Genomic DNA, 15,693 nt, shown 5'->3' with positions numbered 1-15,693 from the left:
GAATATTCCAGTCTGCCAAATCTGAGACAAATGATCATGGACCACAATGTTACAGCATATACAGGTATGGGACCAGTCCCATCTACGCCATTCCTCTTATATATGTGACACCCTGATACTATTTGATAGTGATTCATTAACACATGCTTATGATATAGTCGGAATCGTACACTCGGCTTTGTAGAGATTTCTATTGGATGTGGAAAGACTTTTGTCGCTTTTTTGTGTAGTGGTAATCTTACATTCGACTTAATATGGAAACCAATGTTTAGACATATTTTACGCTAAATAACACAATTCCAGCTTGAATGTGTTCTTCAACGCGGTGGTTGTGCGTGGCGCTAAAATTATTTTGCATTATTATGTACAGATTATTAAATATAAATGCATAAGAGAGGGTTTGGGTGATCCCGGCACAGTCATGCCCTTTTGGGCTCATCATCGTCTCAGAGCCCTTGCCCCCTCTACACGCCGCCCAGAAAGCAAATGGGACTTCTCCCAGGAAGCGTTGCCTGGTCGAACCCACCCAGTACGTTTCGTAGAATGTGAAGCCTCCCCTACACTGCAGCCTTGTGCATTACCCAGATCGTCAGAAGGGCTGTATTGATGGCAGCAAACCCTGGTACTCTCACAATGTCAGTCAACAGATTGGGAGGTATCAAACCTAAGGCACCCAGAAAAATAGGGAGTCGAACAACACTTGGTACTTGGGATGCAAGTGGGACATTTCGAAAGTGAGGTCAGCTTATTTGCCATGTTTTCCGGAATCTGGTCAATCACATTAGTGTCAAAAGGGGCAGAAATTGCATGATATAAATGATTTCATTGTATTTATCCAAAAGGACAAGATCAGGTTTGTTGGCCTCGATAGGTTTGAGGCTGTATACGGGCCATTATACCAAAGAATTTTGTATGTAATATTTTCCATGGATTATTATTATTATTATTAATATTTTTATTATTATTATTATTATTACTATTTATTTTATTTTTTATTTATTTATCATTAGTTTTATCTTTAAAAGAGTTAATATCATATTCAAAATACAATGTCATTGTGTGAATAATTAGCAACGCAAATTGGCGTCATTGTGTGTTTATAGTTGGGTACAGGTAGAAACAGAATTCAGTATTGAAGGGTTTTGATAGGATTGGTTTAAAGGTGTAACATCTGGTTTGCATCTCTTTATTTGGCATTTGTGTTCTTGCTTCACCTGAACTACAACGTCGTATGAGAATAAAAAAGGTTCTGAACGCCGCTAGAATTCGTTTTGTAATACGATAGTTACTTGAAGCAGCGAAACTAGTGTATCCAGTTCCGATCTGGATCCCGCCAAATGCAGGTCGATATGACCTTGGTCCCAGTGTTGGCAGATTGATGACTATTTCAGACCCTCGAATGAATCTCTTTTATCACTTCAATTAATTTATACGAGCATATTGCAAATATTCCAGAACCTTGAGGCTTAATTTTATTTGCATATTGACCTTCAGAAATATTTGCTCAACATGCTCAATTATCGGTTAAAAGTATGACACATCCCAACCTCTCAAATTTAGATAAAGTGTACAAAAGGGAACCTGCATATTTATTATCACTCCGCTATAGCATAAGCTTACAGCCGCCGTGATGGATGCACCTGTTCGGACAAGGACACTGAAATGTTTTTTGCTGTTGCTGTGTATTGAAATTGTGGCAATTGTATTTTTCACATACCACACGTTTGTTGGCTGGTCTTTCTTGAAGTCCAGGTTTTCAGAACTACCATTGAACATGCACCAAGATTTGGAAGGAACGTTCGGCAACGTGCGACAAAGACGTGGACACACTAAGACTCGCTACGTCACAGATCTGAACACACAGATCCTCCTAGAAAACAGGACATTGTGTCCGTCTGACAGCCAGCTGTCTGTTTTGTTCATGGTCCACTCTGCCTTGACTAACTGGAAACGACGCGATACCATGAGAACAATACTGGCCCTCGGAAACAGTTCTCTGTACACAAACTACTCGATACGTGTGCTCTTCCTGCTGGGAAGAACCAAATATGCTCATGTGATGGAAATGACGGTGATTCGACAAGAATTTGACAAGTATGGCGACATTTTACAGGGGAACTTCCTAGATAGCTACAGAAACTTGACTTACAAAGGATCAATGGGTATGAAATGGGTGAGTCTGCATTGTGCCAATGTGAAATACGTCATCAAACTTGACGATGATGTATATGTAGATTTATACAACGTCTTTCATCGTATATACCACGACTACTCTAGCTACACGCGATTGGTATTGTGTAACAAGATGCCCGCGAACAGCGTACCCATAGGTCGGCGAGGACATTGGACAATAGACCAGAATGTATTTCGCCATTACAGGTCGTACCCATGGTCGTTCTGCAGTGGTTTTGCTGTGGTGTTGTCAGGGGCCATGATGCCTATACTGCACAAGGCTGCTCAGATGGTGCCTTTCTTCTGGGTGGATGATGCATTTCTGTTTGGGATACTCCGCAGTGGTACTGACCATCATTTTGAAGAGTTCGCCAAGTTCAACTTCTCTGAGCTTCACAAGACAAAGTTTGTGCAATGTTTTAACCAATCATCGTGTGATTATGTGTTTGGTCTGGCCGCTCGTTCTGTTTCAAAGACATTGCACTACCTGCGGATTATGAACCTGAACTTTGGGACAAGCCTCAAACTCACACAGGATCTGGTACGGCAGGTTGGTGCACAGCTATGATTATTACATGTCTATTATTAATTGGTATTTTAGAAAATGACCAATGTTGTTGTCATTAACGTTTTAACTTTACATTGAATTGATTCGGCGATTCTATTTAAAGGCGATAGATCCAAAGCATCTTATGCTGGTCGTGAGAGGGGAGTTGATGGTTCGTTTTCGTTGGTCGCGGAGAAAAGTGAGTAAGAGAATTAACAATGCTTTGAACTTTATTCCAATTACAAGACGACGCGTCATGATCAGCTAAATGCGGGAGGAAATCCGAAGTGATGCAGGTCTAAGACCTTTACCACATTGGTGAGACGAACATGGGTATGGTGCTGACAAACCTAGAAATATAATCGAAGCGGATCGGGATTCGATCACAGCGAGATGCGGCGCCTTAGACGCCTTAGTGTGTGATTCCAGAACTTGTTCCCTGGACTGAATCAATAACGATGTGACTTTAAGGTTAACTCTGTATTCTTACAATAGTCAACAAGTATGAAATACAAATAACTTATGTCTATCACAAACCAGCCACTGACCACTAAAGCCACCATTTGTTCTAAAGTGTCAATGAGAAAGTTGGATGGTGTTACTATTACAATATCACTCGGAGCAGTGGTTATCACCAGATAAAGTGGGGTTTGTTTCGACGGAATTAGAAAAATATAAAATATAATAACGCCACCAGTCGACCATTAGATTGATAAGGAGGAAATGCATGTAATACATGAGTTTTGCTCATTGAAAGGAAACTTTCAGTGATTGGAACTCAACATTTGTTAATGGAAATAAAAAAAGTCACATTTCCAAAATTTCTAAATAGCAAAAGGCAATAATTCCATTTCTCCAAATGAATGCTCATGGCGCTACTATATTATTAAGTCTTTGAATCAGTTTGCATTCAGATTTTAAAGTATACAGCCCAAGCTCCCGAATGAGTCACATTTCCATCTCATCCCACCGGGTACCCATTCTCTGCTGGGTGAACAGAGGCATATTTAGAACAAATCCTATTGTTTCACTATGGGCCAGGAACGAATCCTTTGACACACTCAAGAGTCAAACTACCATACACAATCACCCATCCAGCACCTCTCCGCAACCAACGTTGCTTAACTTCCCTTAGTGTGGGGCATGTGTGCACTGGACAGTACCACGTGTCATTCCATTTTTAAGCTCAATTTTATAACGTTGTATTGAGCAACTTCCTCCCAGGTCGATACTGAACACATGTTCCCCGCTTCAGGCAGTTGCTATTGCCTTGGTTTACTGATAACTCGATACCAACCCAGCGGCATGTTGCATGCATTAATGTGTACCTAGAAAACAACATTGATCCTAGGCGTGATGTTCCCAGAACTGAGGTAGGGAGATTTATTTATTCCCTTTTTGTGACAAATTATGTGGTAACTTAGGTATGAATTATGGCAAACGCATCTCTTCTCTTCACTAAAATTAGTGGTCCATTTGAGTTCGTTATAGCCGTAGTTTTCTGTAATTATCAAAAGTAATTTGTTCGATGATAATTAAAGAAAAGTGGAATCACCATCAGCTCCTGGCTAAGAACTGTAACATAATGCAGACTGCTTGTGTCATTGTGCCGCGCGTATATCAAATAGCTGGCCCCTAAATGGTTGTGGTCTTTATGATCTATTTAAAGCATACCCAAATGATCGAGTTTCTACTGACGAAGTCTTTATTATGACGCACGTTGTTGGCGGTGTGACAATAAGTATGCATTCCAAATTTGCCAAATACAGCCGGCCATAATGGTATGAGTGGTTTACTATGTGACTGTTGGACAGAGAATCAATACTTATCTTGTACACGCAGAGCCGCTAACGTTGATCTTTGTTGTTTAGCGCCTCACTCAGCAATATTCCATCTATATGCCCGCGGTCAGTAAATAATCGAATCTGGACCAGATAATCCCGTGATTGAGGGCATGAGCATCGATCTACGCATTTGGGATACGATGACATGTTTCAACCAAAATGGCTTTTGGTCTACGAAAGAAAACCAACAGAGAGCAAAGTACGGAATATGTACGCACTCTTCAAAGAAAAAGCCACACAAATTACATACAAGACACAGTACCCATATAGTTTGCTTGGTAATGATAAAACCCGCCACATTTTCAACTGAGACTGCAACAAACCGATTGCGTGTACATGATTTACTTTGGTTGGTTCCATTGAACTGCTGGCTTTCCTTGGTAGGCCTGCCATTAGTCGCCTCTCATGACAAGTATGGGTAACTGAAGATCCATTCTAACACGGCCAAGGACGCTTACGTTATGATGTATATATTATATTTTAGATTTAATACACACGCATATACATTATTGGCATATTCTGTTTTATGATGAAGCATTGATCGACAGAAGGAGCACATTAACATGTACTTAATTAGATGGTAACACGTGAACCGGTGTAAAGCGCTTGTCACATGTTCAGCAATGTTGGATAGGTGACCATGTTCGTCAGCTTGACTCCCAAGTGAGAGAGTCAGCTTAATGTGGGAGGGAAGCCCGTCAGCTTGACTCCCAAGTGAGAGAGTCAGCTTAATGTTGGAGGGAAGCCCGTCAGCTTGACTCCCAAGTGAGAGAAACAGCTTAATGTTGGAGGGAAGCCCGTCAGCTTGACTCCCAAGTGAGAGACTCAGCTTAATGTTGGAGGGAAGCCCATCAGCTTGACTCCCAAGTGAGAGAGTCAGCTTAATGTGGGAGGTAAGCCCGTCAGCTTGACTCCCAAGTGAGAGAGTCAGCTTAATGTTGGAGGGAAGCCCGTCAGCTTGACTCCCAAGTGAGAGAGTCAGCTTAATGTGGGAGGGAAGCCCGTCAGCTTGACTCCCAAGTGAGAGAGTCAGCTTAATGTGGGAGGGAAGCCCGTCAGCTTGACTCCCAAGTGAGAGACTCAGCTTAATGTGGGAGGGAAGCCCGTCAGCTTGACTCCCAAGTGAGAGAGTCAGCTTAATGTTGGAGGGAAGCCCGTCAGCTTGACTCCCAAGTGAGAGAGTCTGCTTAATGTTGGAGGGAAGCCCGTCAGCTTGACTCCCAAGTGAGAGAGTCAGCTTAATGTGGGAGGGAAGCCCGTCAGCTTGACTCCCAAGTGAGAGAGTCAGCTTAATATGGGAGGGAAGCCCGTCAGCTTGACTCCCAAGTGAGAGACTCAGCTTAATGTGGGAGGGAAGCCCGTCAGCTTGACTCCCAAGTGAGAGACTCAGCTTAATGTGGGAGGGAAGCCTGAAGTGATGCAGGTCTCAGACGTTTACCGCGTCGGTGAAACACACGAGCACGGGTATGGTACTGCCAACCTAGAAACATAATCGGGGCGAACCGGGGTTCGAACCCACAATCAAAGGTTTCTGGCGTGCCCAAGGGACGCAACTCTGCACAGCGAATCGCGGCGCCATAGATGACTGGGCCACCCTTGCCCCCGCTTGACTCCCGAGAGTTCCAAGCTTAAACACATGTTACATGTGGCGTCGATTCACCCATTAGTAAATGGGTACCCGGTAGGATGAGGCTTTAACTATCTATCGTCTCGTGGTGAGCTTGGGTTGTATATTCCCCAGGGAGATGAGAATAAATATCGAGTGCACTCTGATCCATTGACGGGGGTAATAATGTAGTGTTATGAACATTCACTGAAATCTGACACGTTATATATGGGTGAAGTAGTAGTAGTAGTAGTAGTAGTAGTAGTAGCAGTAGTAGTAGTAGTAGTGTAGTAGTAGTAGTAGTAGTAGTAGTAGAAGTAGTAATCCATCCGGACATAGGCATCTGTATAATTATAATGTTAAAAAAGGTGAGGTGCATTGGGGTTTAACGTCGCGTCTAAGATTATTGCACTTCTATTGCGGCGTGCATGCACGTGAGAGAGAGAGGGGGGGGGGGGGGGGGAACAGATAGAGATATAGAGAGAGAAGATAAGAGAGACAGTCCTTATTTTAGCCCCTTCATGCCGGACCTTCTGCTCTCAGGGCGGACGCTCTACCACTACACCACGGAGGTGGTATGAGGTTAATAAGAAGAATGTTTGGAAACTGCAACAAAACTAAAACAGTCCCTTCATTTAGGACAACACTGTATACTTCAGCAGGTTCCTAACACTCATGGAGGCCCAGGTGGCGCAGTCGTCTAAGGCGCCGCGGAGTTGCATCCCTTGGACAAGCCAGAAACCTATGATTGTAGGTTCAAGGGTTCGAATCCCGGTTTGCCCCCAATTATGTTTCCAATAAACGCCGGCTCCGAAGCAGCGTACAGCACAATAAACGCCGGATTTCTAGTAAGCGCCGGCTATGTAATTAAGATTTAAATTACTTCTCCCGGGAAAAAAAGAGAGCTTAGAAACGAAGGGACACATTGTAGCACTGGTCTTTAGTGCCACATGACAATTGTCTTTGGTTAACAGAAAATTTAAAACAGAACCTACTCACGTTTATAGTTCTCACAATGTGAAAATATGGAACAAATTATCTTACACGGTTCTGAACGTTTGGCCCTTGACACAAAACTGTAAAATTTCCTCCACAGAAGGGAAAAAACCCTGACAATTATAAATTCCGGGAAATCAAAAGGCACAGTTAAGTAGTTGTCTGATAGTCCAGATTTTGCCTTGCAAACACAAGATTTGAATATCAAGAATAATATTTTGCAGTTAAGCTCTGTAATGAACCATACTCATTTGAACATGTGTCCAACCTGTTGCTTAATGCCTGGTAACGCAAACTATATATATTTCATTTTAATGCACAGCTTGTGAGGTATGATCCATCTTCCCGAGAGTTGACTGACTATAAAGGTCCAGTTTCCACCCTTGCAGAACTAGGCTGGTATTATGGAGTTACATTTTGGCTGAACTAACGAGTCTATGCATAGTCCAATCAAAATCGCGCACCGAAAATCCGGTTCGTGCAGATTTCGGTCGATTGCAGGATTTGCAAAGCATGTGCACCGTCAACTCGTTATCAGCAGATAATTTCCAAATCTTTTCATGTTTTTAATCAAGGTGCTCACGTGATTTGATGCATATCGCGATGTAAGATTCGTTTTATCACACTATAGATCTTGATTATCGATCAGATCGTCCTGACTGGGCGCCACCATTTTGTGTGAAGCAAATGCAAGTGAGACGAGAGGTGGAATCTGATTGGTCCATAGGAGAGGCTTAGAGGGGACATAACTGGTAATAGCCACTGGTGGCGCTACGATCGAGCCCAGTCATTCCAGCCTAGTTCGGCAAGGGTGGAAACTGGACTTTTGAAGTCAGTTAACTCTCTTGCCTCGTGAAGATGGGTATGATCCAGTAATGAACTATAAGCTAATTTCCACATAAATTATGTAGCCTTGGAAACATAAATAAATAATACTCAGCAAGGGACACTTGCTTTATTTGCATACACCGTTTCATTATATTAAACAGCTTTTGCTCTCTGTGTGGTGTTAGCATAAAAATAGGTCAACTTAGGAGTAAAGGGGAGTAAGAGATCTAAAGTGAAACAAATATTTAAGTGCCGCTACATAACACTACACTACATAATACTTCACTCTGTGAAAACGTGTTGCACTTTCCAGTATTTACATGACAACAATACATTATATCTCACACTTCCCATTAATTACATGACACCAATACATTGTATGTCACACTTCACATCATTTACATGATAACAATACATCATATATCACACTGTTGCAATTATGCTGTATTTCACATCATTTAGACGACAACAATACATCATATATCACACTGTGAAAACGTGCTGCACTTCACATTATTTACACGACAACAATACATCATATATCACACTGTGAAAACGTGTTGCACTTCACATTATTTACACGACAAAAATACATCATATATCACACTGTGAAAACGTGCTGCACATCACATTATTCATATGACAACAATACATCATATATCACACTGTGAAAACGTGCAGCACTTCACATTATTTATATGACAACAATACATCATATATCACACTGTGAAAACGTGTTGCACTTCACATTATTTACACGACAACAATACATCATATATCACACTGTGAAAACGTGCTGCACTTCACATTATTTACACGACAACAATACATCATATATCACACTGTGAAAACGTGCTGCACTTCACATTATTTACACGACAACAATACATCATATATCACACTGTGAAAACGTGCTGCACATTACATTATTTATATGACAACAATACATCATATATCACACTGTGAAAACGTGCTGCACATCACATTATTTATATGACAACAATACATCATATATCACACTGTGAAAACGTGCAGCACTTCACATTATTTATATGACAACAATACATCATATATCACACTGTGAAAACGTGTTGCACTTCACATTATTTACACGACAACAATACATCATATATCACACTGTGAAAACGTGCTGCACTTCACATTATTTACACGACAACAATACATCATATATCACACTGTTAAAAATCTGCTGCGCTCCACATTTTTTACACGACAACAACACATAATATATCACACTGTCTGAACGTCTCACACATCATCACATCATTTACCTGTCACATGTATTGTTTTCTACCTTAAAGGAAACGATTGTACAACATTTCAGGAAAGTCTAACCGTTATTTTTTCAGGGGGCACGGGTGGGCCACTCGTCTAAGACGCCGCGATTCGCTGTGCAGAGTTGCGTCTCTTGGGCACTCCAGAAACCTATGATTGTGGGTTCGAATCCCGGTTCGCCCCGATTATGTTTCTAGGTTTGTCAGCACCATACCCGTGCTCGTGGGTTTCACCGAAGTGGTAAACGTCTGAGACCTGCATCACTTCGGGCTTTCCTCCCACATTAAGCTGACACGCCGTGATATAACTGGAATACTGTTAAAAGCGGCGTTAAACCTAACTCAGTCACTCACTCATTATTTTTTTAACGATCGTCGCCCTTGATATATAACACCATCACCATCCTCAACGGTTGCTGAAGCCTCGTACAATACCTTCAGTAATGATCTTTGCAAGAAAATATGTCGCCCTCTAACATATAGTAAACATTCAAAGCGTCTGTAAAATATTAATTGGTAGTTTAACTGAGCTGGTGATCAGGATTGGTGACTTGTTCGTATGTTTGATTCCGTTAGGAGCCCGACAACATATGTCCTAATATCAATCGTCGTCTGATACAGACTATTATTTACAGGTCGCCGTCAGAGTGCTTAAATGTGGCTGAGTGCATCGTTAAACAACAAACAAATAAAACCAGATATGTTCTCATGTTGCATAAGCGTTCGAATCTCAGATTTGTTTCCGATCACATTCTTTGGATTGTCAGCACCATACCCAATCTCGTTGGATTCCAAAACTGCTGGAGCGTAGGGACCCCAAGTGGTGATAGCGTTTGTTTGTCAAGCCGAAGACCCTGCCCTGATGCCTTGATTCCTTGAAACTCATTTCAGGTACCCTCGGTCGTGTAAATGCAGGATTATTGCTAAAGGTTACGTTAAACCATACTCACTCAAAACATGACCAATTTAATGCCCTTGGTGTTTTTCTCTCAAGCGGACTGAAACGTTGTCGAAAAGGTGAGTGTGTAACCCAACTCAGTGTTTCATCCGAGTCAGATCGCTGTCCTTGTTAACACACAACGATCTTAATTTACAAATTACTTCTTACATTGTACTGTAGATAGGAATCTGGTTCTGATTTGCTGTATAAAAATTATTCAAATTTGATAGTTCATTTCAAACCTAGTAAACCAGGGGTTTTCAACTGTTGAAATTCCATGATCGATAATATAAGTAACAATGTCTTTCTGTATGTTCTCAAACATCTATTGACGTTAATAATAAATCCAATGCCTCCATCTCTAGATCTAAAGTAAACGAACCGCGTGGATGTATAAAGAAATGAGAGAAAAATCAAGGTTTTGATCGAACCGAGTCAACTACTTTCGGCACATACTTTCAATTGACACCAAACATCCATACACAAGAACAAACACAAACCCGCATTCTATGACGCCTGTGTTGCCACAGATGTAAGTTCTCAGGCGGTTTTGCCTTGATTGTGTTCTAGTCACAGCTGCGGCTGGTTGAAGAACATGTCGATGGCTGTGTGGTTATCGTGGCTTTATTGTAATGTTGTTTATAATTTGAAACTTCCTGATCGATCCATCAGCGACTGTACAATGCACATATGATGCTTCGTTATGAACATTACCCATGATTATAACTGTCAGAAGCCTCAGATATATCCATGGGTAAAATAGCAAAACCTTGCGGCGTCATGATCAAGACGACGTCTAGATTCATTTGCATACAAATTCGAATGTCAAGACGAGAATACCTAGATCTTTAAACTACTACAGTATTGAGGCTTTCTATTCCATCCGTGGAGCTTCCCCCCCACAAGCTACTCCAAGAGCTCGCCTATTGTCTAGTTTTGCGTCACAGATGTGAGGTGAAATGGGGTATAAAGCAGAGTTCATGATTATGTAGCTACGTGCATGCGCTTGTATGTAGCTGCTTGTACTAGTCGGGACTAATGCCGATTTATAGTGCTTGCCCACTGAGATACCATGCCGCAGATTAACATAAATTCCCCACCCAAACACAATATACTGACTCCGAGCCGACCAGTCCTTGTTTTAGCCCCTTCATGCCGAACGACAGGCAGGGTAACAACAAATACCATCCTTTAACAACTTTTGGTATGACGCGGACGGTGATCGAACCCACGACCTTCCGCTCTCTGGGCAGACGCTCTATCCGTTTGACCCGTGGCGTTAAAGAACAAACGGTCAATTATGAAAGTGTGTACACATACACAAATTCACTTAACTGTTCTCTTTTCAGGTGAACTGAGATGGAAGAGTTGCAGCGAACACAAGTAAAGCGAATGGTGCATGGTGGAAACATATATCATTAAAGAACTTCGATAGAAGGAATGTCTGTTCCAAGTCAATGCAAAATTATTAAAATCATGACTACAAAAGAAGCTTGGGGCTCATGAATGAATAGTTGAAGCCGTCAGTTATAAACATTGCAAGTGTTTAATGGTGCCGGATAACCTCTTTAAGACTAACATCATGGTCTCCAAGTACAGAGGATACTTGCTAATTCTTACGCTGATACAAGCTGTTATAACACTCATCTTAATTCAGTTTGCTGTAAAATATTTTAGTTCCACTGTCGACTTGGTGGATGGAATACATACACGGTCATGGGTTGAAGAACTTACCCGTCCTCGTCGCTCGTATTCTACAAACAAATACAAAACCTCAAGACAATCAGCCGACCCAAATTTCAAAATTGTTAGCCAAAATCGTGATCTCTGTACATCAAGTGCAAGGGTTCACGCACTGTTTGTCGTCCACACGACGCCTTCAAACCGGAAGAGGCGAGATGTGATCAGAGATATGTTGACAAGTGACGTCATCAACAGGAAGTACACCATACGGATCCTGTTTCTGATTGGATGGCCGGTGACATTTGTGAGACGCACTCAAGACGACGTCAGAGAAGAGACAAAGCAACATGGGGATATTCTCCAGGGCAGGTTCATCGACACTTACAGAAACCTTACCTACAAAGCTGTGTTCGGCTTCAAATGGATCAGTCGACATTGTAAAAATGTGACCTACGTCATCAAAATGGACGATGACGTGTATGTAGACATGCACAACTTCTTCTACACATTATATCCAAAATTTGAAGAACGACATGCTGTTGTATGTATCGGTAAAAGTTGCACAAGCGTTGAGAGACAAGGACAATGGATGTTGGATGAATATACTTACAGACACTACTCATGCTACCCCGTAAAATACTGCAATGGGTATGCAGTTGTATTTAAAGGTGATATGGTATCGATCTTGTACAAGGCTTCTTTAATGGCACCCTTCTTCTGGATCGACGATATTTTTATATATGGAACTTCGCGTAGCTTTCTACGCTATGTTCCCATAACATACGTTCAAACTAGCATGTATTTCCAAACAAACGGCTCCAAGACTTTAGGGTGTTTTAAATATACCAAACCCTGTGATATCATATTCAGCACAAATATCGATGATTTTTGGGAGCTTGAACGGTTTCGGCGTAGCTTTCTTAAAAATCAGACAAAGAATCTCTTGTGATCATAATATGCCATACCTTTTGATACATGTTAGTAATAACTTTATCAATAATTTTATTTAATTAAAGTCAGCATATGTTCACTCGCACTAAAAGCGTTAAATCTATTCATAATTTCGGCTACAGGTACGTCAGGTCATGCCGCATGATATAACTGGGATATTTGTGACTGCGGTGCTCGACAACATTTACTCATTAACTGGCATTATCGAAGAGGTAGTGCCTCGTAATGCTGAATAGTTACCGTCGTTGTGGGGTTGTAATAGGGGAGAGCGAATTGTCTAAAGAACATGTGACATTTTTGCTTTTCAATTATGGAAAATAATAATTAAAGTCCTCGTTTTCACATCTTCAGAATCTCAGAAACTGATATTTTGCTGTAAATGTAGCATTGCAATGGGTTGAATTTTAGTATTCCATTAAGATTGAACTTCTTATTCTTAATATTAAAGAGAAAGTCAATTCATTTAGGAATGCCACCTGTGATTTTGCTGCCTGTAAATATTACTTTCAACATTGTCTATTACATCCCAGAAACTCTACACTGCATGAAATAGCACATTTCCATGAGTGCCCTCATGATTGGAATAAGGTGTGGATTTTTTTTCTTTTGCCCATAGGCGACATTTCCTGAGGAAAATAATATTGGCATGAGAAACATGTCTTTATATGCCAAGTGTTAGGAATGTATGCTCATATGTATGCTCATAAAATGATTTAACTCAGTGAATTCTAAGCGGTGCTTAAGTGTAACGGAATGAGAAAATTATAAGTGATCAGTTTTATACAGGTTTGAAATTAGTATATATGTTTTATATATTCCCTCAGTTAAGTAAGTGAAATATATCTATTTAAGATTAATTGATTTAATTGAGAGTGCTCCCAATACAAATTATAACAGCAGCTGGGCTATCATTACCATGGCCAGCAGCACAGAGTCATGTGTGGGTCAGCGGCTTGTGATTAACGCTTGAGAATGGCCGGTTGGCCACTGAAGCTTAACATTGTGGATGAGGTGCGAATTACTGCAGGCTGACCATATATTTAACGTTAAACGATACATGGCAGTCTGACCGGGAGGGTTAAAGATAGTCGAGACTTTGACCCTGGGACAGCGGCTAGACAGGTTGGCCCTCTTCCACCTCCGAGAGGCTAACTGCATGGACATGATGTAGCAGCATACTATCATAGAATAAACTTTGTGGACCGACAGACGGACTTGTGTTGTCAAAAGCAGAAGTATCCGGTAGAGCACCAACGTCTACCTCGGATATATGTTTATTTCATATTGTACCGCAAGTTGTCACCCACTTCAGTGTTTTATATGTAGTCTTTCTGCTGTTGGAACATCCAGAAGATGTACAGCTAAATGAATTTTTCACCTGTAAGAATCTACGTTTATATTTCCTTAAACATTCACAAACTGCACACTTCCTTTTGCGCTAAACAACTGAACAAAATAAGTTAAAAAAAAAAGAACGTTTATGATATTGATTGCCTTTATCCAATTTCTTACAATTTGTTCAGGTGTATTCATGTTGCGTATAACCAAAATATTTTTTAATATATTGTAATTATCTTAACAGACAACAAGCAATTATAGCATAAGGTACGGTGATATCACAGGCATTTCCATCGACCTGTCTTGTCCATGTGGTGATCCATTTGAAGATGCTAAACATGTTATACAAGAATGTACATTATTTCAAATTTTCACAACTGATGCTTACTGTAATCTTGTTATCATGATTTTTCAGTTGATGATTTTTTTATGATATAAATGCCAAATTAAGTAGTTCTTATGTTCGTTCGCTTTTTATATTACTGACAACAAACCGAATTGATTTTTCTTTAAATAAAACAATATTATCTTGAAAAGCATCTTGTGAAAGACCTCTTCATCCCCACTGTTTAATCCTTCACCACGTCACAGTTAAAGTGTAAAATGGGATTCACGTAGGTACATTATAAAATGCATAAATATTTTAGTCATATTACAAATTGACTGACAAATCGGTCTTTTTATTTGACAGATTGACTCAAAGTTATTGAGAAGTTCAAAAAGGCTTACAAAACATCACAGTAGATTGATTTTGCTAGAAATAGAAGCCAAACAATAACAAATATATATCGACTTTCGTTCCCTGTAAATCCTATCATTTTCAGTCACTTGGTGATTGAATTAAAGATCAAAATGTTCAAGATTCGTCATCACAATAGAATAAATTGACAGAGTTAAAAAACCTGAAATATGTAGGTGTTTTGAAAATTGCCTGAGAGAAAATTTCAGTCGTTTTTCACATTGACTGTAACATATATCAGTCTCCTTTATTATATCTACAAAATAGTCTTAATACGTAAATAATGTCTTTTGTATTGTTTCAAAAAGCATAACTTTAATTATATGCGCGAATAAAATTTGACTACGTTTCATATGTTGACAAATATCATTGTGGCATGCAAATCATACAGAAATACTGCTCCACATGATTCTTAAATGCAAAATCCTGATTATCGATCATGGGCACACATATTTTTTTTATATCAGCTGTTATCACAACTGAGATAAACCCAACTGATGAAAGTACAACTGGACACTTCCAAATTTCTGAGGTTGTGGAAATAAGAGAAATTTGGTTCCGAGATCGATCGACGTCCCAAATGATTCGTTCAAGTATGCTCATTGCCAACCTGTGTGGTATTGCCACATGTTGACTTGACAGTCGACCAGCTTGGAAGGATTAACTCTTCGTTAATGTGCAGTGTGTAAATAAATCATTGTTGTTTGTCTGAGTACAATGGCACCATCGGTTTATGCTACCGTTTTGGGAACTT

The 15,693-nt window shown here is 40.4% G+C and overlaps 2 protein-coding genes across 2 annotated transcripts; both read left to right on the top strand.

The window, feature by feature from the left end:
* Positions 1 to 1,774: 1,774 nt before the first annotated feature.
* Positions 1,775 to 2,740, top strand: LOC139475308 (beta-1,3-galactosyltransferase 1-like). The gene has a single exon (XM_071258536.1). The coding sequence runs from the start codon at positions 1,775 to 1,777 to the stop codon at positions 2,738 to 2,740; it is 966 nt and encodes a 321-aa protein (XP_071114637.1).
* Positions 2,741 to 11,777: 9,037 nt separating this feature from the next.
* On the top strand, positions 11,778 to 12,860 carry LOC139474959 (beta-1,3-galactosyltransferase 5-like). Its single transcript, XM_071258162.1, has one exon. It carries the CDS (start codon positions 11,778 to 11,780, stop codon positions 12,858 to 12,860), a length of 1,083 nt encoding a protein of 360 aa, XP_071114263.1.
* Positions 12,861 to 15,693: the final 2,833 nt, after the last annotated feature.

The sequence above is a fragment of the Haliotis cracherodii genome, unplaced genomic scaffold, assembly GCF_022045235.1.
Source record: "Haliotis cracherodii isolate W230 unplaced genomic scaffold, xgHalCrac1.p SCAF_3, whole genome shotgun sequence".
Classification (NCBI taxonomy): domain Eukaryota; kingdom Metazoa; phylum Mollusca; class Gastropoda; order Lepetellida; family Haliotidae; genus Haliotis; species Haliotis cracherodii.
Note: the sequence above shows the minus strand (reverse complement) of the source record. Positions and strands in the feature narration are given on the sequence as shown.